Source organism: Periophthalmus magnuspinnatus, chromosome 10 (assembly GCF_009829125.3).
Source record: "Periophthalmus magnuspinnatus isolate fPerMag1 chromosome 10, fPerMag1.2.pri, whole genome shotgun sequence".
Classification (NCBI taxonomy): Eukaryota; Metazoa; Chordata; class Actinopteri; order Gobiiformes; family Gobiidae; genus Periophthalmus; species Periophthalmus magnuspinnatus.
Genome location: NC_047135.1, coordinates 690695 through 715000, shown reverse-complemented (window position 1 = coordinate 715000; position 24306 = coordinate 690695). Strand labels below are relative to the sequence as shown.

Sequence of the window (24306 nt, the reverse complement as noted above, 5' to 3'; positions counted from 1 at the left end):
TGTGTGTCCAGGACATGTGTTCAGGTTGAAACGTGTCCAGGATGTGTGTTCAGACTGAAGCTTATGTCATGATTTTTGCAACACCAGATCGTCACTGTCTCACGTGATCTCTCTTGACTGCGTCATGCTTCAGTCTGTGTCACGTGATCTCTCTTGACTGCGTCATGCTTCAGTTTGTGTCACGTGATCTCTCTTGACTGCGTCATGCTTCAGTTTGTGTCACGTGATCTCTCTTGACTGCGTCATGCTTCAGTCTGTGTCACGTGATCTCTCTTGACTGCGTCATGCTTCAGTCTGTGTCACGTGATCTCTCTTGACTGCGTCATGCTTCAGTCTGTGTCACGTGATCTCTCTTGACTGCGTCATGCTTCAGTCTCTTGATTAACACACAAACTTATCTCTGTATCTCTGCTCATTTGCGCTGGTTTCATCATGAGGCTGTAATTCCCTAAAATGGTGGAACATGGAGAACAGAGCAGAGCCTGATTTGATCAGTGAAGTTTCAGGTCGGCGTCACTGGAGGCAGGATGTTGGTACTGGGTTTGCCCTGGAGTGGCCTTTTATGTGGCCACACTGTGGGGTGAGGCTCAGAGGGTTGTCATTGGTCGACAGAGCTGAGATCCTCTTCTCTCTCAGAGCTGTGGTCATTGGCTGATGGACAATCTGACCACAGGACACAGACTTGACTTTCCCTTATCCATCCTCGGAGCTGCAGAGTAGACAGGTGTTTCTTGAGACGGGAGTTTGCATCAGGAGAACGAAAACATTTAGTCTTTTAAGAAAATAGACTTTAGTTCTGGAAATGAGGTAAGTTATATTATCGTGTGCACAGTTTCTTGGCACTACTGAGAAATGTTGGGTTATTTTTCTGTCTATTTGATCAGATATAAGCTGTAAAAGATTGAATTGATGACTTGTCTAACTCAACACAAACTAATAAAATGCTGTTTATTTATTGCAGCTCATGATTTGTAACAATATTGTAGATTTAAAATAGTTTTTGTGGTTTAAATCTGCTCTGGGGTTTTTGTGTCAGTGGCTTAAATTAATTTCAACATTATCCTTTATCGTCTGTATTTACTTCAGCCATATATCGAACTGCAGAATGTGTTTCAAAGGTGATACGAGTGAAATTTGTTTTGGAAATGTCCAGGCTCAGCTGTTTTTGCTTCTTGCTCACTTCCTCTTTTGCTTGTTTTGATTCTACACTTCTCACATTGTTTTTTTTTTTTGTGTTTTTTGTTTTTAGGTGTACCTGAACTGCTGTGGAGCCAAGTGCGTTTTTCTCTTTGTAGATTCTGAAGTTGACGACTCAAGAGGCGGCATTTCCTGTTACTCATAAAGTTTCCTAATTTGCACGCTCTCTCCAAACTCCTCAAATACCTCTGAGACTTAAACAGCACCTTGCACTAGTCGTCTGAGCTCTCCTCCTCCCCTGTCATTAAAATTATGGGTCTAAGGCCAGACTCCAGTTTACAATACCTACTTTTGTTCCCCGTCTACCTGATTATTTGGTTGTGGTCAGTCATCTCCTTCTTGCCCTGGTACTACATCACCGGCGCCGGGCAGAAGAGGGTCCAGTCCAGCCGGATCAAAGCCAAATCGACCACGTCCCGGGCAGAAGGTCCCTATCGGAGCGTGGATCATTTCGAGTCCCTGGCCAAAGAGGACTTCCCAGGTAAAGACACGCTGGACAAGCTTTTTAACCATGCAGTGGAGAGATTTGGACCGTCGTACTGTCTCGGAACCAGAGACGTGCTCAGTGAGGAGAACGAAGTGCAGCCCAGCGGAAAAGTATTTAAAAAGGTAAACAAACGCTTTAAAATATGACATGATTTGGCACAAGTTTTACATTTTGAGAGTCAGACGATAACACAACAGTTAGGACACATTTGTGAAGTTAATTTCTAAAAGTGAATTAAGTAAATCTTTTATCCAAAGTTAATGTGTTAATTTAAAAGCAGGAAAAGGGGAATGAACTGAACTGAATCATTTTGAGGTCAGTGTTGAAATGGTTAAAGGGAAGGACACAAGAAAACCACGACAGCAGGTTCATATTGTTCTATTTAACAGTTACATTTCTGTAGTTTAAATTATCACTGAAGAATGTAAAGGAATGTGCTGCTTCTGATTCTTAACACATTTGTTTTATATGTAAAACTGTATTATTCTTTAGTTATTATAGTGAGCATACAGCTGATACAGAACCCAGAGGACTGTCATTTTGTATCTATGAGTGCAGTCACAGACAAAATAAGGAGTAAATCTGTCATTTGTTCACGATTGCCTTCAGCTAATGACTGTTTTTTTATTGTTTGTTGTTTTGTATAGAGAATTTTTGTTGTTGTTGTTTTTACATTTTAATGCACTTGCTGTTGTAAAGTGCTATACAAATAAAGTTTGATTGATAAATCTGGGCTAAATCTGGGCTAAATCTGGGCTAAATCTGGGCTAAATCTGGGCTAAATCTGGGCTAAATCTGGGCTAAATCTGGGCTAAATCTGGGCAAAATTTGGGCTAAACCGGGGCTAAACCGGGGCTAAACCGGGGCTAAACCGGGGCTAAACCGGGGCTAAACCGGGGGACAGTTTGAACTCAGCCTCAGGTGTTTTAGATGAAATGGCAGATAAACCCTAGATTTTCCTTGTGTATTGATTTGTGCACATAATAACTGATACGTGTTCTGTGTATAGTGTGTGTGGTGTGTGTATAGTGTGTGTATATAGTGTATATCGCTCATAACCCGACCTCTCTTCTCTCAGCTGATCCTTGGAGACTATAAATGGCTGACCTATAATGAAGTGGACACTGTGATCTCTGAGTTCGGCAGTGGACTGGCAGCTCTTGGACAAAAACCCAAAAGCAGCATCGCCATTTTCTGTGAGACCCGCGCTGAGTGGATGATCACCGCCCAGGCGTGCTTCAGGCGTAACTTCCCCCGTGAGTTCAATAAAAAACACGGCAATAAAACAGTCACATGTTTGAGTGAATCCAATCAATCATTTATGATGAACGTGGATGAATATATACGACTTTAAGACACAAAGACTCGTTTCTGTTTGTCATGTGACTGAGACGGCTCTGAACGGCTCCTGTCTGGGTGAATCGCTCTGATGTATTGAATTATGCGTCTAAAGTAAATGAGTTGTTATTAAAGATCGGCCGATATGGATTTTTTGAGGCCGTTATCTGATATTTGACCAGCTCCTGTGACCGACAACGGGTATTTACAGATATTTAGCTTTTAAAATCCATAGAGTAAAGATCACTCATTCACTTTTGTAAAAATAATACCAATATATTTGTGTCTGGAAAATAAAATCTCGTGTTACCTGTTTGTGTCACATAGAGTCATAAAACGTTTTTCTATTTAAATTTGACTGTTAGTTTGATCAAAATGGGCACAGAGAGAATGGGCCAGTGCCAAAACCAACATTAAATACACGTAGTTTTAATAGAAAACCTTCATAGTGCAATAATAGAGATGGGTGATGTAAGATCAGTTTCAGTGACATGATGTTCATCTTGATTCAACTCAGAAATTGCAAGTTTGATTTAGAGAAAGAAATGCTGCTGGAAAACTGCACACACGACTAGGATTTGGATTGAGCATTTGTTTGCAAAAAGAGAAATAGATATTTATCCACAGTTAGAAAGACAAAAACATCTTAAATTCTACAGAGGAAATATGTGATGCTTTTAACAGGCGTTTAACTCTGTATGTGACGTTTTGGATCATAATCGTGATCCTTCTGACTTTGATTATGTTGAGTCTGAACCTCAGGCAGATAATCAGATTTTATTTTGAAGACCTGTCACTCACATGGAGGTCTTAAATGCTCTCCGCTCCACAGATCCAAACAAGTCCACGGGAGCTGATGACCCTGAATCAAAACTTCTATTACCAGCTTCCCCATATTTAATTCAACCTCTTTTACATATTTTTAATGTATAAATTCAAATGGCAGTTATACCAGAACTATGGAAAACGGCACGTTTTGCTTTTACATGAAGGTGGTTCAACTAAAAATGTAAATCATTTCAGGCCAATGTCTAAATTACCTTGTCTTGCAAAATTTTTTAGAAAAGTTAGTTGCAAATCAAGTTATGGTTTATTTAAATAAATGCTCCATTTTGAATCTTATCAGTCGTGTTTCAGAAAAGAGCAGAGTCCTGTCACTGCAAACACAAAAGTTTTAAATGACATTTTCTCAGCCCTTGATGATAAATCAATAAACGGAGAAACATAATCTTGTTTAACTAAAGCTTTTGATTCAGTGGGTCATGGAGTCGTCTGAAGCGTCTGAAGCTGATTGGATTAGACAATGCTTCATGTGATTGGTTCAAGAATCTTATCAAACAGAACCCAGGCTGTAGTAGCACATGGATTTAAATCAGATTTTCCAACTTTAAGTGAAGGAGTGCCCCAAGGCTCAGTTTTGGACCCCCTACTTTTTACTAAGGCACACACATTTATCTGCAGATGATGCTGTTTTGTAGGTTGTATTCTCTATGAAAAAGTGTGTCTGTTAGAAGAGAACAGCACTGTATGAAATTTATCTTTAAGGAACTACTTCACAAATTCCCAGTCCCTCACCTGTTTGTTAATCATTGATACAGGAACATTTAATACCAGATCACATGACTGTATAAGGCAAAGGACGAGTCGCACCAAAACTGAGACGGGAAAGAGGCTTTTAGCCGTTTTGCTTCACAAAAATGGAACAAACTCCAAGAAAAAGCAAAACTGGACACGTTGGTGACACAATCGCAATTTAATGATCTGACAAAACTTTTATATACACACACCTGCTCCTGTTTTTAATGTTTTATATGGACTTATTTATGCATTGGTTTTGTTTTGGCAGTTTTTCTACTTGTACCATATTTTAAACAGGGCGTCCATGACAACGAGGGGCGTCCAAGTGCTCTCATTGGATCCCCCTGTATAAATAAAGATAAATAAATATAGATTCCAGTATTGGTTTTGGCATATATCGCCCTTCGATGTGATACTGGAACGATATATCACCCATCCCTATGTATTATTGCACTATGAAGGTATTAGCATCTCCACAGAGGTGAGTGGATGTTGGACCCCCATTGGAAAAGTTCATAGTGCATCTTTAAAGTTTTTATCTTTGCTCAGAGGACAGATACAACACAGAATCCCTGACAAAGCCCTCTGTGTTTGTTTGAAGATCACGCTCAGATTACAGATTGACTAACACTCACATTTACTTAGAAAGGTGAACACCTAATCTTATATAATCTCTATTGTCTTTTGTTTTAGTGGTGACGTTCTACGCCACTCTGGGAGAGGACGCCATCGCCTTTGGACTGAACGAGACCGGCGTTACTCACCTCGTAACCAGCACAGAACTGCTGGAGACCAAACTCAAAGTACGCTCATACAAACACCGATAGTGTTTGGACATGTGTTTGTTTGTGGAGATAAGAGCTTCTTTATAGACTTACTTTGAACATTATCAGATCTTTGTTTGCACAATGTCACAGTGTCTGACACTGACACAGGTCAAACACTGGTTTACTCAACACGACAAACAGGCATTTCACTATTTTATTAAACATGACCAGGAACACAGGCAAATGAGAAAACTTTCACTACTGGTCAAAGCAAGTTTATCTGTACAGAACAACGGGTCCACAGAGTAATAATCATAACATAAATAATCATAAAATGAAAATTAAAAGAAGAGGCAGAATAAACCCCTTTCATTCACAGCAGATAAACAGAACAGTTTGAGCCTGGATTTAAACATTGTCAAAGTCGAGTCCTGTCTCACATCTTCAGGAAGAATGTTCCAGGTTTAAACTGCACAAAATTCAAACGCTGATTCACCAGTTTTAGTCCGGTTTTAGTCCGGTTTTAGTCCGGTTTTAGTCCGGTTTTAGTCCGGTTTTAGTCCGGTTTTAGTCCCGGTTTAGTCCCAGTTTAGTCCCAGTTTAGTCCTAGTTTAGCCGTTCACCAAGCGGCTTTTCTTCACTTCATCGTTGCTTTGTATAATTTGCTAAATCATGTGGCGACACACAGTCATAAGAGGCATTATGTCACTTTCTGGTCTAAATGTTTTTTCTATCAATTGACGTAATCATTAATCCTATTGCAGTGATTCATGAATAACACAAAAATAACACATATTGTACAGACCAAAGGGGTTTAGGCTGAAGGTTAACACATTTATCTTGCCTAACCCTTAAATATCGAGGGTTGTGTCACTCTGGTGTTTCTAGGACTCAGTTTGTGGTAATGGATGGCTCAGGCTAAAGGAAGAAGAAAATCAATATGTGTTCATTCTAATGTGTCCATTTCCTGTTTCAGAACGTCCTCCCTCACATCCCCAAACTGAAGCACGTGATTTATGTCGACAAAAAGAGAATGAGCACAGAGGGATACCCAGCGGGACTGTCCCTCCACAGTCTGCAGTCTGTGCGAGACCTGGGAGCGCTGCCTGAAAACTGTGAGTGTTCTGCTGTTTACATGGAGTTCTCCTGTTCTCATCTGTTTCTCACCTGTTTCTCACCTGTTCCTTTTACCTGTTCTCTCCTGTCCTCACCTGTCCTCGTCTGTCTCTTTCACCTGTCCTCACCTGTCCTCACCTGTCCTTGCCTGTCTCTTTCACCTGTCCTCACCTGTCTCTTTCACCTGTGCAGGGGAGCGTCCTATCGTGAAGCCTCAGCCCTCAGACCTGGCTGTGGTGATGTACACGAGCGGATCCACGGGACGTCCCAAAGGAGTGATGATCGTTCATAGTAACCTGATCGCCGGGATGACGGGCCAGTGCGAGCGCATCCCTGGACTGGGGTAAGAACGATTCAGATTAGAGATCAGATTAGAGATCAGATTAGACATCAGGTTAGACATCAGGTTAGACATCAGGTTACAGATCAGGTTACAGATCAGATTACAGATCAGATTACAATAAGGACTTTTCTTTTAAAACCCCAAAAACTGAAATTGAACAAAACGGCAATGGAAATTCAACTCTGTAAATGGACAAATGTTTCAGAGCGACGACTTCACTAAAATTTACAGAACAGAATTTATAAATTTATAATGTTGTTTTTGAGATGTGCAAAATGATTTTTGAGTATATATTTTTTTAAACCTGAAAAAAGCCTCTGGTGTGAGCAGTGTGTATAAGTAAACAAGCCGTCATGATGTATTTGAAAGATGGAACAGTCATTTCTGAGGGTCAGTATTTATTGTCAAGAGATTTTCTTTGTAAACCTGGAGAACATTTTGTTATTTTTCTGTTTTATGATGAGATTTGAGCTTTAGAGGTTTAAATAAATAATTAGATACAATTTAAATTCTATTTATTTCCATGTATTTTAACGACATTGTACATTTTTAGAAGTTTTTTTGGAGATAATTCTACTTAAGGATTGGATCATTTTGTCAGTGCCATAAATCCATTTCAGTATTATCGTTTATAGTTTATTTTCTTTATAAATCCATCCATCCATTCATGTTCTTCCTCTTATCCGGGGCCGTGTCATGGGGCAGCAGTCTAGGCAGGGACTCCCAGACTTCCCTCACCCCAGACACGTCCTCCAGCTCCTCTGGTGGGACCCCGAGGTGTTCCCAGTCCAGAGAGACACAGTCCCTCCAGCGTGTCTTCCCTGGGGCCTCCTTACACAATATATCGTACTTCAAAATGCGTTATTGTGACACGCCTCGGTGTAATGTTTCATCTCACATAATTCTACTGAAACATGAAGTGAAAATACTGACGTCAAACCGTAGGACTTGTCTCTTTTCTTTCTGAGCGTTGTTGTTTTTCACAGGCCCAATGACACGTACATCGCCTACCTGCCCCTGGCCCACGTCCTGGAGATGACCGCAGAGATCTCGTGTGTGACGTACGGGTGTCGGATCGGCTACTCCTCCCCTCAGACGCTGTCGGACCAGGTACAAAGAATGGGACATGTTAATAATCACATTTACGCTCAAATCAATAGATAAGATAAAGTGTCTCAGATGGTAGAGCAGTCAGATCCCCCGACCCACAGGTTGGTGGTGCGATTCCAGCTCCCACAGATAAATGCTACTGTCATGTCCTTGAGCAAGACACTTAACCCTCTTAACCCACAGTGTGTGACCATTATTGGAAATGTGTAATAGTCCAACTACAAATCAAATGGAGAAGATGAACAGAAAAAACATGCTTTATTTATTTTAGGTCTTACTCAAATGATTAAATAAATAGTTTTGTTTATGGCGTTCACCAATCCAGTGAAATGTACCAGGTTGAGTATCATTATCAAGTATCAAGACTCAGTATCGTGTTCAGGTTTATGCCAATCGATTCATTTAATGAGACTGTTCTGTGTCATATTGTTTTATCATTTATTTTACAACTCAGTTCTATTGTCCGCATCCAGGAAGTTGCCCAAGTGCCGCAATAACACGACGAGTAAAAAGTTTGGACACATCCTCATTCAATGTTTTATTTGTTTATTTCATTTTATAGACAAACAGGAGACATCAGATATATGAAACAAGACATATGGAAGTGAAATAACTAAATGTGTTTTATATTCAAATCCTCAAAGTCTCCGCTCTTTACTTTGTTGACAAATATTATTATGTTATTTGACTTTAATAATTACATGTATGTTGGTTCATATATTTGACGTCTGCTCTATGTCTATAAAATGTAGTTTATACAGTTTTATTTGCTTAATCGTTGATACTCGTAGGATTCGGCAGCGTCACGTCGTCATTTTGGTACAAATGAAAAAAAAAGTGCTGCTATTGTGATTTAAAATGTGTAAATTATAACATAATGATCCACAGAGATGAGAATCATAGAGACACAACGGCAGATTTAACAACTTAACAGAAGTGTGGGTTGGTGCGTAGAGTGTGCATATTGTGTTATTCTTTATACAGATTTTGGTTGGTCGGAGTCAGAAGTAAAAAGAGCGAGAGAAACAAGGAGAATCTAATAAATAAATAGGAACATTATCAGAATTCTTGCTGTTTTAAAGTAAATTTGTGTTTCTAATGGAACAGAAAAGTCAGGATTGTGCATGTTCTTTTTACTAATGTGTGAAAATTAAGAACAATTTACACAAAAAGCGTTTCCATATTTATTCACACGCTCGAGTTAAAATGGAGCTGCACAATCACATGAAGCCAAAGGGCGTCACATCCTCAGAGACAGAGGAACAGTCTGAAAATGTGTTTAGCTACAGAAATCTGAAAACTGCAGTGAAATGTATTTTGTAAAGTGCTCTGATACATGAACCACAGTACTCTGAATACTGAGAATACTTTTACACCGAGTTTAGTTTAAATTAGAGTAAAAACCACTTCATGTTTGTTTCACTGTTTGTTCTGCATTTCCATCACTGATTGGAGAAGTAAAGATTGCACCTGCTTCACCACAAGAGCAGAGTTTTATATTTTTCTCACTGATATCGTGCAGTTTGAGCCTAAATATCACCACGTTTCCTTTGATTTAGGAAAACTAACTTTATTCTGAATACCAGCAAATGAAAGAGTAACTGTACCAGATACTGTATAGTCTGAATACTCGAGTATACTCTGTACATGTATTCAGTTACTTCCCATCGCTGCATCCTCAACGTTTCTTTTGCTTTCAGTCGACAAAGATCAAGAAAGGAAGTAAAGGAGACTGCAGCGTGCTCCGGCCCACGCTGATGGCCGCTGTCCCTGTAAGAGCCCCTCCTCCATCATTATGTCAAATCTAATCTTTTATAGGTTTAATTGAGTTATTGATTTGACCTTTGACCTCCTCCTACTGACCCTGTTTTCTCTTCTAAAGGAAATAATGGACCGCATCAACAAAAACGTCATGAGCAAAGTCCAGGAGATGAGCTACCTGCAGAAGACGCTGTTCACGCTGGGGTATAAATACAAACTGGAGCAGATCAAGAGGGGATACGACGCCCCTCTGTGTAACATGTGAGTGACTTTATACACCACGCCCCTCTGTGTAACATGTGAGTGACTTTATACACCACGCCCCTCTGTGTAACATGTGAGTGACTTTATACACCGCGCCCCTCTGTGTAACATGTGACTTTATACACCACGCCCCTCTGTGTAACACGTGAGTGACTTTATACACCACGCCCCTCTGTGTAACACGTGAGTGACTTTATACACCGCGCCCCTCTGTGTAACATGTGACTTTATACACCACGCCCCTCTGTGTAACACGTGAGTGACTTTATACACCACGCCCCTCTGTGTAACACGTGAGTGACTTTATACGCCACGCCCCTCTGTGTAACATGAGTGACTTTATACACCACGCCCCTCTGTGTAACACGTGAGTGACTTTATACACCACGCCCCTCTGTGTAACACGTGAGTGACTTTATACGCCACGCCCCTCTGTGTAACATGTGAGTGACTTTATACACCACGCCCCTCTGTGTAACATGTGACTTTATACGCCACGCCCCTCTGTGTAACATGTGAGTGACTTTATGCACCACGCCCCTCTGTGTAACATGTGACTTTATACACCACGCCCCTCTGTATAACACGTGAGTGACTTTATACGCCACGCCCCTCTGTGTAATATGAGTGACTTTATACACCGCGCCCCTCTGTGTAACACGTGAGTGACTTTATACACCACGCCCCTCTGTGTAACATGACTTTATACACCACGCCCCTCTGTGTAACATGACTTTATACACCACGCCCCTCTGTGTAACATGAGTGACTTTATACACCACGCCCCTCTGTGTAACATGTGAGTGACTTTATACACCACGCCCCTCTGTGTAACATGAGTGACTTTATACACCACGCCCCTCTGTGTAACACGTGAGTGACTTTATACACCACGCCCCTCTGTGTAACACGTGAGTGACTTTATACGCCACGCCCCTCTGTGTAACATGAGTGACTTTATACACCACGCCCCTCTGTGTAACACGTGAGTGACTTTATACACCACGCCCCTCTGTGTAACACGTGAGTGACTTTATACGCCACGCCCCTCTGTGTAACATGTGAGTGACTTTATACACCACGCCCCTCTGTGTAACATGTGACTTTATACGCCACGCCCCTCTGTGTAACATGTGAGTGACTTTATACACCACGCCCCTCTGTGTAACATGTGACTTTATACACCACGCCCCTCTGTATAACACGTGAGTGACTTTATACGCCACGCCCCTCTGTGTAATATGAGTGACTTTATACACCGCGCCCCTCTGTGTAACACGTGAGTGACTTTATACACCACGCCCCTCTGTGTAACATGACTTTATACACCACGCCCCTCTGTGTAACATGACTTTATACACCACGCCCCTCTGTGTAACATGAGTGACTTTATACACCACGCCCCTCTGTGTAACATGTGAGTGACTTTATACACCACGCCCCTCTGTGTAACATGAGTGACTTTATACACCACGCCCCTCTGTGTAACACGTGAGTGACTTTATACACCACGCCCCTCTGTGTAACACGTGAGTGACTTTATACGCCACGCCCCTCTGTGTAACATGAGTGACTTTATACACCACGCCCCTCTGTGTAACACGTGAGTGACTTTATACACCACGCCCCTCTGTGTAACACGTGAGTGACTTTATACGCCACGCCCCTCTGTGTAACATGAGTGACTTTATACACCACGCCCCTCTGTGTAACACGTGAGTGACTTTATACACCACGCCCCTCTGTGTAACATGTGAGTGACTTTATACACCACGCCCCTCTGTGTAACATGTGAGTGACTTTATACACCACGCCCCTCTGTGTAACATGTGAGTGACTTTATACACCACGCCCCTCTGTGTAACACGTGAGTGACTTTATACACCACGCCCCTCTGTGTAACATGTGAGTGACTTTATACACCACGCCCCTCTGTGTAACATGACTTTATACACCACGCCCCTCTGTATAACATGAGTGACTTTATACACCACGCCCCTCTGTGTAACATGTGAGTGACTTTATACACCACGCCCCTCTGTGTAACATGTGAGTGACTTTATACACCGCGCCCCTCTGTGTAACATGTGACTTTATACACCACGCCCCTCTGTGTAACACGTGAGTGACTTTATACACCACGCCCCTCTGTGTAACATGTGAGTGACTTTATACACCACGCCCCTCTGTGTAACATGTGACTTTATACGCCACGCCCCTCTGTGTAACATGTGAGTGACTTTATACACCACGCCCCTCTGTGTAACATGTGACTTTATACACCACGCCCCTCTGTGTAACATGAGTGACTTTATACACCACGCCCCTCTGTGTAACACGTGAGTGACTTTATACACCACGCCCCTCTGTGTAACACGTGAGTGACTTTATACGCCACGCCCCTCTGTGTAACATGTGAGTGACTTTATACACCACGCCCCTCTGTGTAACATGTGACTTTATACGCCACGCCCCTCTGTGTAACATGTGAGTGACTTTATACACCACGCCCCTCTGTGTAACATGTGACTTTATACACCACGCCCCTCTGTATAACACGTGAGTGACTTTATACGCCACGCCCCTCTGTGTAATATGAGTGACTTTATACACCGCGCCCCTCTGTGTAACACGTGAGTGACTTTATACACCACGCCCCTCTGTGTAACATGACTTTATACACCACGCCCCTCTGTGTAACTTGACTTTATACACCACGCCCCTCTGTATAACATGAGTGACTTTATACACCACGCCCCTCTGTGTAACATGTGAGTGACTTTATACACCACGCCCCTCTGTGTAACATGAGTGACTTTATACACCACGCCCCTCTGTGTAACACGTGAGTGACTTTATACACCACGCCCCTCTGTGTAACACGTGAGTGACTTTATACGCCACGCCCCTCTGTGTAACATGAGTGACTTTATACACCACGCCCCTCTGTGTAACACGTGAGTGACTTTATACACCACGCCCCTCTGTGTAACACGTGAGTGACTTTATACGCCACGCCCCTCTGTGTAACATGAGTGACTTTATACACCACGCCCCTCTGTGTAACACGTGAGTGACTTTATACACCACGCCCCTCTGTGTAACATGTGAGTGACTTTATACACCACGCCCCTCTGTGTAACATGTGAGTGACTTTATACACCACGCCCCTCTGTGTAACATGTGAGTGACTTTATACACCACGCCCCTCTGTGTAACACGTGAGTGACTTTATACACCACGCCCCTCTGTGTAACATGTGAGTGACTTTATACACCACGCCCCTCTGTGTAACATGACTTTATACACCACGCCCCTCTGTATAACATGAGTGACTTTATACACCACGCCCCTCTGTGTAACATGTGAGTGACTTTATACACCACGCCCCTCTGTGTAACATGTGAGTGACTTTATACACCACGCCCCTCTGTGTAACATGAGTGACTTTATACACCACGCCCCTCTGTGTAACACGTGAGTGACTTTATACACCACGCCCCTCTGTGTAACATGTGAGTGACTTTATACACCACGCCCCTCTGTGTAACATGTGACTTTATACGCCACGCCCCTCTGTGTAACATGTGAGTGACTTTATACACCACGCCCCTCTGTGTAACATGTGACTTTATACACCACGCCCCTCTGTATAACACGTGAGTGACTTTATACGCCACGCCCCTCTGTGTAATATGAGTGACTTTATACACCGCGCCCCTCTGTGTAACACGTGAGTGACTTTATACACCACGCCCCTCTGTGTAACATGACTTTATACACCACGCCCCTCTGTGTAACATGACTTTATACACCACGCCCCTCTGTGTAACATGAGTGACTTTATACACCACGCCCCTCTGTGTAACATGTGAGTGACTTTATACACCACGCCCCTCTGTGTAACATGAGTGACTTTATACACCACGCCCCTCTGTGTAACACGTGAGTGACTTTATACACCACGCCCCTCTGTGTAACACGTGAGTGACTTTATACGCCACGCCCCTCTGTGTAACATGAGTGACTTTATACACCACGCCCCTCTGTGTAACACGTGAGTGACTTTATACACCACGCCCCTCTGTGTAACATGTGAGTGACTTTATACGCCACGCCCCTCTGTGTAACATGAGTGACTTTATACACCACGCCCCTCTGTGTAACACGTGAGTGACTTTATACACCACGCCCCTCTGTGTAACATGACTTTATACACCACGCCCCTCTGTGTAACATGACTTTATACACCACGCCCCTCTGTGTAACACGTGAGTGACTTTATACACCACGCCCCTCTGTGTAACATGTGAGTGACTTTATACGCCACGCCCCTCTGTGTAACATGAGTGACTTTATACACCACGCCCCTCTGTGTAACACGTGAGTGACTTTATACGCCACGCCCCTCTGTGTAACATGAGTGACTTTATACACCACGCCCCTCTGTGTAACACGTGAGTGACTTTATACACCACGCCCCTCTGTGTAACACGTGAGTGACTTTATACACCACGCCCCTCTGTGTAACATGTGAGTGACTTTATACACCACGCCCCTCTGTGTAACATGTGAGTGACTTTATACACCACGCCCCTCTGTGTAACATGTGACTTTATACACCACGCCCCTCTGTGTAACATGTGACTTTATACACCACGCCCCTCTGTGTAACATGTGACTTTATACACCACGCCCCTCTGTGTAACATGTGACTTTATACACCACGTCCCTCTGTGTAACATGTGAGTGACTTTATACACCACGCCCCTCTGTGTAACATGTGACTTTATACACCACGCCCCTCTGTGTAACATGTGACTTTATACACCACGCCCCTCTGTGTAACATGTGAGTGACTTTATACACCACGCCCCTCTGTGTAACACGTGAGTGACTTTATACACCACGCCCCTCTGTGTAACACGTGAGTGACTTTATACACCACGCCCCTCTGTGTAACACGTGAGTGACTTTATACACCACGCCCCTCTGTGTAACACGTGAGTGACTTTATACACCACGCCCCTCTGTGTAACATGACTTTATACACCACGCCACTCTGTGTAACATGAGTGACTTTATACACCACGCCCCTCTGTGTAACACGTGAGTGACTTTATACACCACGCCCCTCTGTGTAACACGTGAGTGACTTTATACACCACGCCCCTCTGTGTAACACGTGAGTGACTTTATACACCACGCCCCTCTGTGTAACATGAGTGACTTTATACACCACGCCCCTCTGTGTAACATGACTTTATACACCACGCCCCTCTGTGTAACATGACTTTATACACCACGCCCCTCTGTGTAACATGAGTGACTTTATACACCACGCCCCTCTGTAACGTGAGTGACTTTATACACCGCGCCCCTCTGTGTAACACGTGAGTGACTTTATACACCACGCCCCTCTGTGTAACGTCAATATTTATTTGCACCTCACTGAATCACACTGACAAAACCCACAAGTTCTTCGTGACATTAGAAAGGGTTTTATCCAGGATTTCAAAACGATGAGATATTTTAATCATTACCGTAGTGATTAACAATTCAAAACATTTATTTATTTATTTATTTTTTCATGTGGGAAAAAGTTCTCAAAACTGTTTGTGTAGATAACGGGAAACTGAGACCCATGAACAGACATCGATGCAGAGTGAAAATGCACTGATCTGATCCTGGACTCAGATATTGACACTGATCTTCAAGAACATTTTCTGGGTCAAATATCGGTTTCAAAATATTGTTTCAGTCGATATCCCGGTTAGACAGATACACCGATGCAATAAGACTCACTGTTCACTGGTCGTAGTCGTCCAGAAAGTCTCATAATGTTTGAACTTTTATTTACTGAAACTACTTCAAAACTGGCAGTACCTCATTTTCCCTACTATTCTACCCAGTCCGTACATTTCTTCTCATCATTTGTCTCGTCCCTGTCCACAGCCTTTTGTTCCGTAAAGTGAAGAAGCTTTTGGGGGGACAGGTGCGGATGATGCTATCTGGAGGCGCCCCTCTGTCTCCGGCCACTCAGAGGTTCATGAACGTGTGCTTCTGCTGCCCTGTGGGTCAGGGCTACGGCCTGACCGAGACGTGTGGAGCGGGCACCATCACTGAAGGTAAGCATGCTTAAAGTCAAACACAATCAAGTCAAATCAAAGTGTTGATTCTGCAAAGTCAAAGCAAAAGAAAAATCAGTTCTGTCACTGGACAAAAGTTCAGTGTCTAAATGCCTTTGATCTAAAACTTTTGCCCAGTTACAGAAATTAGTTTTTATATTGTTTTGGATCAGACCTGGACGACTCAGGGACGACACAGATATGGCAAAATGGAGATACACACACACATATATATATCTGTTTTTATCATGTGGACCATCGGCCTTAAATCTCCAGCACTGATCGATATTTTGTTCTGGCCGAGCAGCTGCCAAAGAATACACACAGAGCTTTATATTAACACTTAAATATGAAAAGAAACTGCACTAAACGTGACACAGCTCTTATAGATTTGTGTTAAAATAGGGCGGCTGTGATTTAAATGGACAGTTTCCAAACAGTTTATCGGCATCGGCCACGAAAAAACCCGTCGGTCGATGTTTTCTGCAAAGTGACGTTACTCCAGGAGAATTAAATGGCACTGATTTTACGTTGGTATTAGTTTGACAAGACTGACATGTCACATTATACAGGTATTTTATTAGTAATTTAATTGATTGTTTCCGCCTTCAAGCGTTTACATAACACACAAACACACACTCACACACAAACACACACTCACACACAAACACACACTCACACACAAACACACACAAACACACACTCACCACGAGCAGAAGCAGGTTTAGCAACACATATGTCATAAAATGATGTGTGTGACTGCTCCGCTGCTGTTACCAGGGTTAGAATTACAGTAGCAACAAATATAGCACTTACTTATAGTCGTGAAGAAAACAATTACACAACTACAACTTCTGCTCTGACTGACACTATTTCCTCCTAAAACTTCACCAAGAGATTAGAAAAATGTATAAAATGTAGTGTAAAATGTTCTCTAAATGAGTGTTTGCTCATGACTCGTGTGTGTTGTTCCAGTTGCCGACATCAGCACCGGCCGCGTCGGGGCTCCTCTGATCTGCTGTGAGATCCGGCTGCGGGACTGGGCAGAAGGTGTGGCTCCATAAGAAGAACACACTGTACCATAGTGTGTTCCCACAGGAATGCTTTAATCACAGGTTCAGTCGTACACTAATGCCCCTCCCCCTCCGTTTCCTTTTAGGAGGCCACACTCGAGACGACAAGCCGAACCCCAGAGGAGAGGTCCTCATCGGGGGTCCCAACGTAACACAGGGGTATTTCAGACACGAAAACAACGACGACGACTTCTTCACTGACGAGAACGGGCAGAGGTGGTTCTGTACTGGAGACATTGGAGAGTTTCACCCTGATGGATGTCTGCAGATCGTGGGTATGTGGTAAACCAGCCCTGTGGATCATTATGTTATAGTTTACACATTTAAGTCACAATATTCATCCAAAACAACGCCCCCTATGGATAACTGCACATCACAGTAGCAAAATAATACCAAAAAAGACCATGTGACGCTACCGAATCCTGCAAGTATCACTGATTAAATAAAAGTGGAGAAGGAAGAACAGGGATTTATCTGCAATGCGGTGGTCAATTAAAGATTAAACTCAAACATGAATCACTCCAAATACAACTTCAGGGGCTCAATGAGAAAAAATGTCTAGAACACGGAGAAATACCTGAACAGAATAGTTTGAAGAATAAATGATTTAAGCCACTAGTTTGAGGATTTGAGCAAATTTGACCCAAACCCTCATAAAATAAACACATCATATCAGATACTTCTCCACGGGGTTTCATGTTTAAACTGTTCATTCTGAATTTCAAAGATGACGTTCTTGTTGTTTCCAGATCGTAAAAAGGACCTGGTGAAGCTTCAGGCTGGAGAGTACGTTTCTCTGGGGAAAGTGGAGTCTGTGCTAAAGAACTGCACTCTCATAGACAACATCTGTGTGTACGCAAACAGGTGAGACGCAACACGACGGAGATTATAAAAGACATGAAGACACCTCAACACACACACCTCCTCAACACACACCTCCTCAACACACACCTCCTCAACACACACCTCCTCAACACACACCTCCTCAACACACACCTCCTCAACACACACCTCCTCAAGACATTTTAACACAGCACAACCGCAAAACAAACATACACAATCCTGAGAATTGTTCCCACACTACTGCTACTACTGCTATTATTACTGCTACTACTACTGCTACTACTACTACTACTTCCACTAGTATAGGTCCACAAATATCTTAAGTGAAAGTAACAATCACAAATAAACTTTCCACTTTTGTAATATAAAAATAATACTAAAATAATAACATATATTTTAGTGGGATTTTAAATAATTAGTTCCATGTTTGTCACTTCCAGCCACATAACACTGTTCTATTTTTAACTCTGAGTCATTAATCTGTTCAAAAACCAAATGCCAAAAATATCAGTATCAAATATTGATATCAAGCATCGATATATCGCCCGTCTCTCCATTTTAAACGTTTCTCTTTCCTGACAGTGACCAGAACTACATCATCAGCTTCGTGGTGCCAAATCAGAAGAAGCTGATGGCGTTGGCGAAGCAGAGGGGCATCACGGGGGCGTTTGAGGACATCTGCACGCACCCGGAGATGGAGAGGGAGGTTCTGAAGGAGATCACAGAAGTCGCCGTGAAGAGTATGATGTTTTTCATGTTTTTGATGTTTGGATTTATCAGATGTGCAAACGCTACAGACTGAAAACATCTACGCCCGTGTTTGTGTTTGTGTGAAGTCCTCTGCAGGTCGAATCCCCTTTTTAATGTGCTTCAGTTATTTGTTTAACACACAAACCTGCAGATTTAGGCTGAGTTCTTCTCTCAAACTGAAAACACTCTGTTCCACCTTGTGATGTCATCATGTGGTGATACAGGAAGTGCTCCACTGTGTTTCTAGAAGGGAAGGTGTGTGGAGTTTAAAATCATTTGGATCATTTCAGTCCTGGAGTTGTCTCGTATCTCGACTGAACTAAAGGTAAAAGGAGCTGTTCACTTGAAAACTACCACTTGATGACATCACAAGGTGGAACAGAGCATTTTGAGCTTTGGAGATGTTACAGATTAATAATAAAGAGTGACTCAAACATGTGTGAATGAAACAAAACCTTTGCCTGTAGATAACAGTTTTAGCTTTCTGTTATATGGTGCTAATTTGAGGACGGTTGACTATTCCAAAGATGTATTTACGTTTGTTAATCGCTATGGCAACAGTCCTGATTTTTCATTATCTGTATTTCATTGTTTTTTTTTTCTAGTCAAGCTGCAAAGGTTCGAGATTCCCGTCAAAGTCCATCTCAGTCCGGAGCCGTGGACCCCGGAAACCGGTTTGGTCACAGACGCGTTCAAGCTGAAGAGGAAAGAGCTGAAGAACCACTATCTCCACCACATCGAGCGAATGTACGGAGGAAAGTGACACAGGGCGGCGTCTCCGTGACAACCAAAACCACTGTAAAAACGCAGCCCTGTGAGATGATGATGAGATGGAGTTAGACGCTGTGGTGTACTGTACATAGACTCCAGACGCTGAGTTGAGGAGAATCGTAGACGATCGTTTAGCTGCTTTGTTTGAGATGGAGACGTAAAATAATAAACACAAAAACACTCACCACTGATCAAAACTGGTCCAAAATCTGTGACAGGTGTAAATAATTAAAACCACTTCTGCTTCCGTTAGTAAAGACAACACTAAAACTCTACATCTGTACTGTCGATTAAAGATGCACTGTGTGACTTTTCCACCACCTGCTCCATATTTCTTAGTTTAATTTGGTTTTTCACAATCAGTTATTTTTTTTAATATTTGATTTATTTATTTTTTATTTTATTTATTGGTTTTCATAAATAATAATACAAACCTCTAAAATTATAATCTTAAAAAAATAAATATATATAAGTTGTTTTGGTCCAGATGCGCCGCTGTTCATCATCGTTCTTGCCTTTTTTTTCTTTTTTTTTCATTTCAGATGTTTTAATGACCAAAAAAAACTTGTAAAACATTCCATCCGTGTGCAGGGTCGCCTCTTCACAGATCTGACATGTAACCTGTCCTCATGCCGTCATGCTGCCTTACTCTCTGAGAACAGATGAATTTAATGCCATACCCTGGAACATTTTAAAGCTAACGCCTCCATAGAGAAGCAGGAAATGGTACACAGTGCGTCTTTAATGAATGAATGGAATTAGTTTTTGTGTCGACATATTGTGCAGCTCCAGTTTGTGCGTTGTTCTTGTTGTGTGGGCGACGTGTTGATGGTTTTCAGATTCTAGAATGTAATGACGACATTCTCCCTGATGGGGGCGATAGATTGATTTCCCCATTGATTACAGTGGTAAATAGTCCCCTTTTTTCCATTTTCCACCTTCAAGTCACTCAAAGCACTTTACATCAAGGAAACTCTCACACATTTGCATTTGCATGAGGAATATCGAAAAAGTGACTTTACAAACATTGAACCTGATCATTTCCATTATTGATTTACATTTTAAATATACAAATCTGACCTGCCCCCGTCTGTATCAAACACACTTTACCTTTAGAACAATCTGACGTCATCTGAAACCCTTCAATACACCCTGAACTGCCTCTGAATGTTCTGAGACGCCCAGATCTCACTTTAAAGGGAAATACTGAGCCTGTTTCAGCTCTAGACTGCCACATCTGTTGAAGTAGGTTTGTAGGTCGTAGAAGCGCCCTAGCATCCTTATGTAGGTCAAGATTATTACTGGTCTTTGTAGTTTAAAGCTTTGGTGTCACTTCGATTTGAATATTTACAAAATGTAGTTCATGTCGGAGACTGTGTGCAGTGTTTTTTGTAAAGTTACTGTGCCTTCCATCTGCTGTGCTTTGTGTAGAGAAGCAGACTGAAGAAAGGAAACTGTTTACATACATGTGACAAACGGGGCTTACACGCCTCGCTAACATGAGGTTAATGGAAGAAATGTATTTATTACTGCAATTGGCGTTTTTTGTAAAGTAAAACTTCTACTCTTGTACATTGGTCATTAATATTTATTGCTGAGTGACACCAAACTGTGTAAATGACTCAGGAAGGTAAAAAGGTCCATGTTACACTGTGTTCTGGTCTGTGTTTTAACGTTTCCTCATCTCAAACAGACCTGGAGTTGTGTTTTGTTTCATTCACACACGTTTAACACACAACTCCAGGTCTGTTTTTGAGGAGCGAACAGCATTAGAACATGGCTTAAAGCTACAGGAGTCAGTTTAATGTAATATAGGACCTTTAAGCAAATGTATTTATATGAAGTTATAAGCTGGTTGTGTGTGTACATATTATTGCTACATTATCTGCCCTTATGTAAAGTCAATCTGTGCACAGAATCTCAGCCAACAGTTGGTCATTTTAAGAAGAAAACCACTAGGAACTTTTGTATTTTTGTGTGTTATGTTATGGATGATTCGCTTCCATCACCTCGCAGCTGCTCACTCCTGTTCAGTTGTATTTATTGCTCCATCTACCTGCGCTTTGTTCAAGTTTTCTCAAAAAATTAAAGTGTTTTGTATGGTTTCCAATGTGTGTTTATTATTTAAAAAAAAAACGAGTACAAATGCAAACAAACAACAGTTATGGAGGATTGGTGGAGAGTGAGATATTCAAGGTTTTGTCTCGTCAGCTGTTCCAGTCCTGAAACCTGAAGCAGTCGCTGGCGATTTTCCAAACTGGCTGGTCGTTGTTGGGTGAAGCTTGTGCCGTTAACAGAAAGTTCTGGTTGAAATAACGTTGCTTGTTTCCTTCAAACTTGACCAGTCCACAGGTCAACACGAGCAGCGTAGTCTGGCCTTGTGTCGCTTGTTCTAAAAATATAAAACATTTATCGTTAAGCTCCATCAACTCGTTAGTGTAAATCAAACACAGCAACTCACAAAGAAAAACAGACAGTTAAAGAGTGGGGAAAGAAATGTACGAGGGTCATTCAATAAATAAGGTGAATTTTTCGGTATAAGGACTTTTAATACAGATAGAAGCTTACATTTTTTTTTTTTTTTAACTTGTTTTTCACATGGATTTAATGTCTTTTGCAGAAAAAAAACAAAACAGTTTTGGCGATTAACAAAGATGGCCGACCAAGAAGCTCCAGGTTTGAACAGCGGTCAGTTATCAAGTTTTTGGTGCAAACCTGTTGAAATTCATAGGAGAATGTCACTGTGTCTGGTGCCACATGTTTCAGCCAAAAAAAGTCTACAAGTGGCTAAATTGTTTAAAGACGGAGCAGTGTTGAGGATGAGAAAGGCTACAGAAGTGACGTCTCCTGAGATGAACCAGACACAGTGACATTCTCCTATGAATTTCAACAGGTTTGCACCTTCACCAACCAAAAACTTGATAACTGGCCGCTGTTCAATCCTGGAGCTTCTTGGTCGGCCATCTTTGTTAATCGCCAAAACTCTCAAAGTTTTTTTTTTTAATCTGCAAAAGAAATTAAATCCATGTGAAAAACAAGTAAAAAAAATAATAAAAATAAAAAAGTAAGCTTCTAACTGTATTAAAAGTCCTTATAAAAAAATTCACCTTATTTATTGAATGACCCTCGTAAAACATGAATTACGCCACAGTCCGTAAGCCTGAGTGTAGGTCTTTCATGACAATCAGTATCTCAGCTTATCGTTCAGTTTATGAAGCTGGAACTATATTTTTTGGGGGGAAATATTTCTCGTGGTACTTTTTCTTTGCATTACTGAGAAAGTTTTGAGTATTTTTCTGTATATATGATCAGATTTAAGCCACAAAAGTTTTAAATATCCCAAAAAAAACCAAACAGGTATCAGTACTAGAGATAGATTTATGTATGGACTTCTTATGGTCTTAAATCTCCAGCACAGGCCAATATTTTGTTTTGTTTTGTTTCTGCTGCCTAAAAAAACACAAAAGCTTCATATTAAGACTTTAATACAAAGAGAGAGCTGCACAAAACATTACAACAGCTCTATTAAAGGTTGTGGGGAAAAAAAGATCTTGGGGAGAGTATTTAGGAAATTTAAATTACATAATTTGGGGAACAAAGAGAACGATGCTATGGATCAGACCTAGACGACTGAGGGATTACACATAATTTGGGGAAAATAATCAAAATTTTCCCAAGACATCATCCTAAATATATTAGCAGAGATGATCAACCATCAGTGGCATCGTTTTTAACCGCTTCTAGGCCTCTAGTTTATAATCAGTCACTAGATCAGTACTCAGTACGGTTGTGTGAGCCACATTGAATATTTGTGCTATAACTTGTGAATAGCACTAGACTGTACTACAGGTTTGGATTTACTAGTCGAAACCAAACACACCCAAGTCTGAAAAATGTCAGCGCTCACCGTGGACTGGCTGACAGTCTGATGTGAGAACTTGAAATTCACTGGAAGGAAGAGACTCAAAAAACTCAGCCAGAGCCTCCTGTCCAGACACCGCATTTCCGTTCCACACCAGTGTGGCTTTGTCCAGGTAAAGTCGAGTCAGATTCTGCAAGAAGAAAAAGTGATCCAGTTTACTACAGTAGCGTTTGTCTGGTGTCTAAAGTGTGGGCTCTGCATCTGTGTCCTGCCCAAACTCAACTGTAGAGGGAGTGGGAGTGATATGAACTCAAACTGTGGACTATTAGAGGTTTGGTAAAAGAAAGCCATAAACAAAATGAATATATGGTCTGTCAGTAACTTTACAAAAAGCACAGAAACATTGTTTAGTTAAATATCTGACATCCCTCCACCTACAACAGTGAACTTTTCATTGATTCTCCTCATCAAACTTTGAGCTTTATAAACTCACCCTTCTCTTTTTGTCCATGCAGTCATAATAAATGTTGACAAACTCCTCAGAATATCGGCACGACTGGTCCACGTGGGTCCTGAAGTCCTAAACAGAAAACAACATGGATTTTTACTATGAGGCAACATTCTCATTCAATTCTAGTCAAAACAAGCTTTAAATGTGGCTCTTACCACTGTGCTCGCCATGACCACAGCAACAGCAGATAAAATATTAAATCCTTGGATTAGATGAGTTCTGCTGGACCTTTGAATTGTTTAATTGTTTATTTTATTGACTTAAACTAGCAATGATGCTATAAAAGCTTAGCTCCATGCTAAAAGCGTGACGCCATTTTGAAAAATGTATCACTTCCGCTGGACGAAGATTGTTTACATTAAAATAAAACATTTACTTAATTATTTTTTATACAAACACAAATTATA

The 24306-nt window shown here is 41.6% G+C and overlaps 2 protein-coding genes across 3 annotated transcripts in view; one reads left to right on the top strand and one right to left on the bottom strand.

Moving 5' to 3' along the window:
- Window positions 1–19560, top strand: part of acsl4a (acyl-CoA synthetase long chain family member 4a) — a 20372-nt gene extending 812 nt beyond the window's left edge. Inside the window, exons 1-15 of one of the 2 annotated variants that reach the window (XM_055224642.1) lie at window positions 739–807; window positions 1250–1806; window positions 2763–2940; window positions 5294–5403; window positions 6344–6482; window positions 6676–6826; window positions 7813–7936; window positions 9637–9708; window positions 9819–9958; window positions 15917–16089; window positions 17065–17139; window positions 17249–17437; window positions 17912–18026; window positions 18588–18745; window positions 19361–19560. In XM_055224642.1, coding sequence (XP_055080617.1) covers window positions 1450–1806; window positions 2763–2940; window positions 5294–5403; window positions 6344–6482; window positions 6676–6826; window positions 7813–7936; window positions 9637–9708; window positions 9819–9958; window positions 15917–16089; window positions 17065–17139; window positions 17249–17437; window positions 17912–18026; window positions 18588–18745; window positions 19361–19518 — 2139 coding nt within the window. In that variant the 5' untranslated portion in view covers window positions 739–807; window positions 1250–1449 and the 3' untranslated portion in view covers window positions 19519–19560. Of the gene's footprint in view, window positions 1–738; window positions 808–1249; window positions 1807–2762; window positions 2941–5293; window positions 5404–6343; window positions 6483–6675; window positions 6827–7812; window positions 7937–9636; window positions 9709–9818; window positions 9959–15916; window positions 16090–17064; window positions 17140–17248; window positions 17438–17911; window positions 18027–18587; window positions 18746–19360 lie in introns of those variants that run through there. The other variant, XM_033974186.2, reaches the window with a different exon arrangement.
- Window positions 19561–21656: 2096 nt separating this feature from the next.
- On the bottom strand, window positions 21657–24205 carry nxt2 (nuclear transport factor 2-like export factor 2). The gene is made up of 4 exons (XM_033974679.2): window positions 24055–24205; window positions 23882–23968; window positions 23434–23578; window positions 21657–21918 (listed from the first exon to the last, which is right to left on the bottom strand). Exons 1-4 carry the CDS (start codon window positions 24067–24069, stop codon window positions 21734–21736), a joined length of 432 nt encoding a protein of 143 aa, XP_033830570.1. The 5' UTR covers window positions 24070–24205; the 3' UTR covers window positions 21657–21733.
- Between the last annotated feature and the right edge of the window lie 101 nt (window positions 24206–24306).

Excerpts from the sequence above, each read along its gene's own strand:
- nxt2 (XM_033974679.2), bottom strand. Across the intron at positions 23,579-23,881 it reads GCATGGACAAAAAGAGAAGG|AATCTGACTCGACTTTACCT; the intron begins GTGAGTTTATAA and ends TTCTTCTTGCAG. Across the intron at positions 21,919-23,433 it reads AGACTGTCAGCCAGTCCACG|AACAAGCGACACAAGGCCAG; the intron begins GTGAGCGCTGAC and ends TTATATTTTTAG.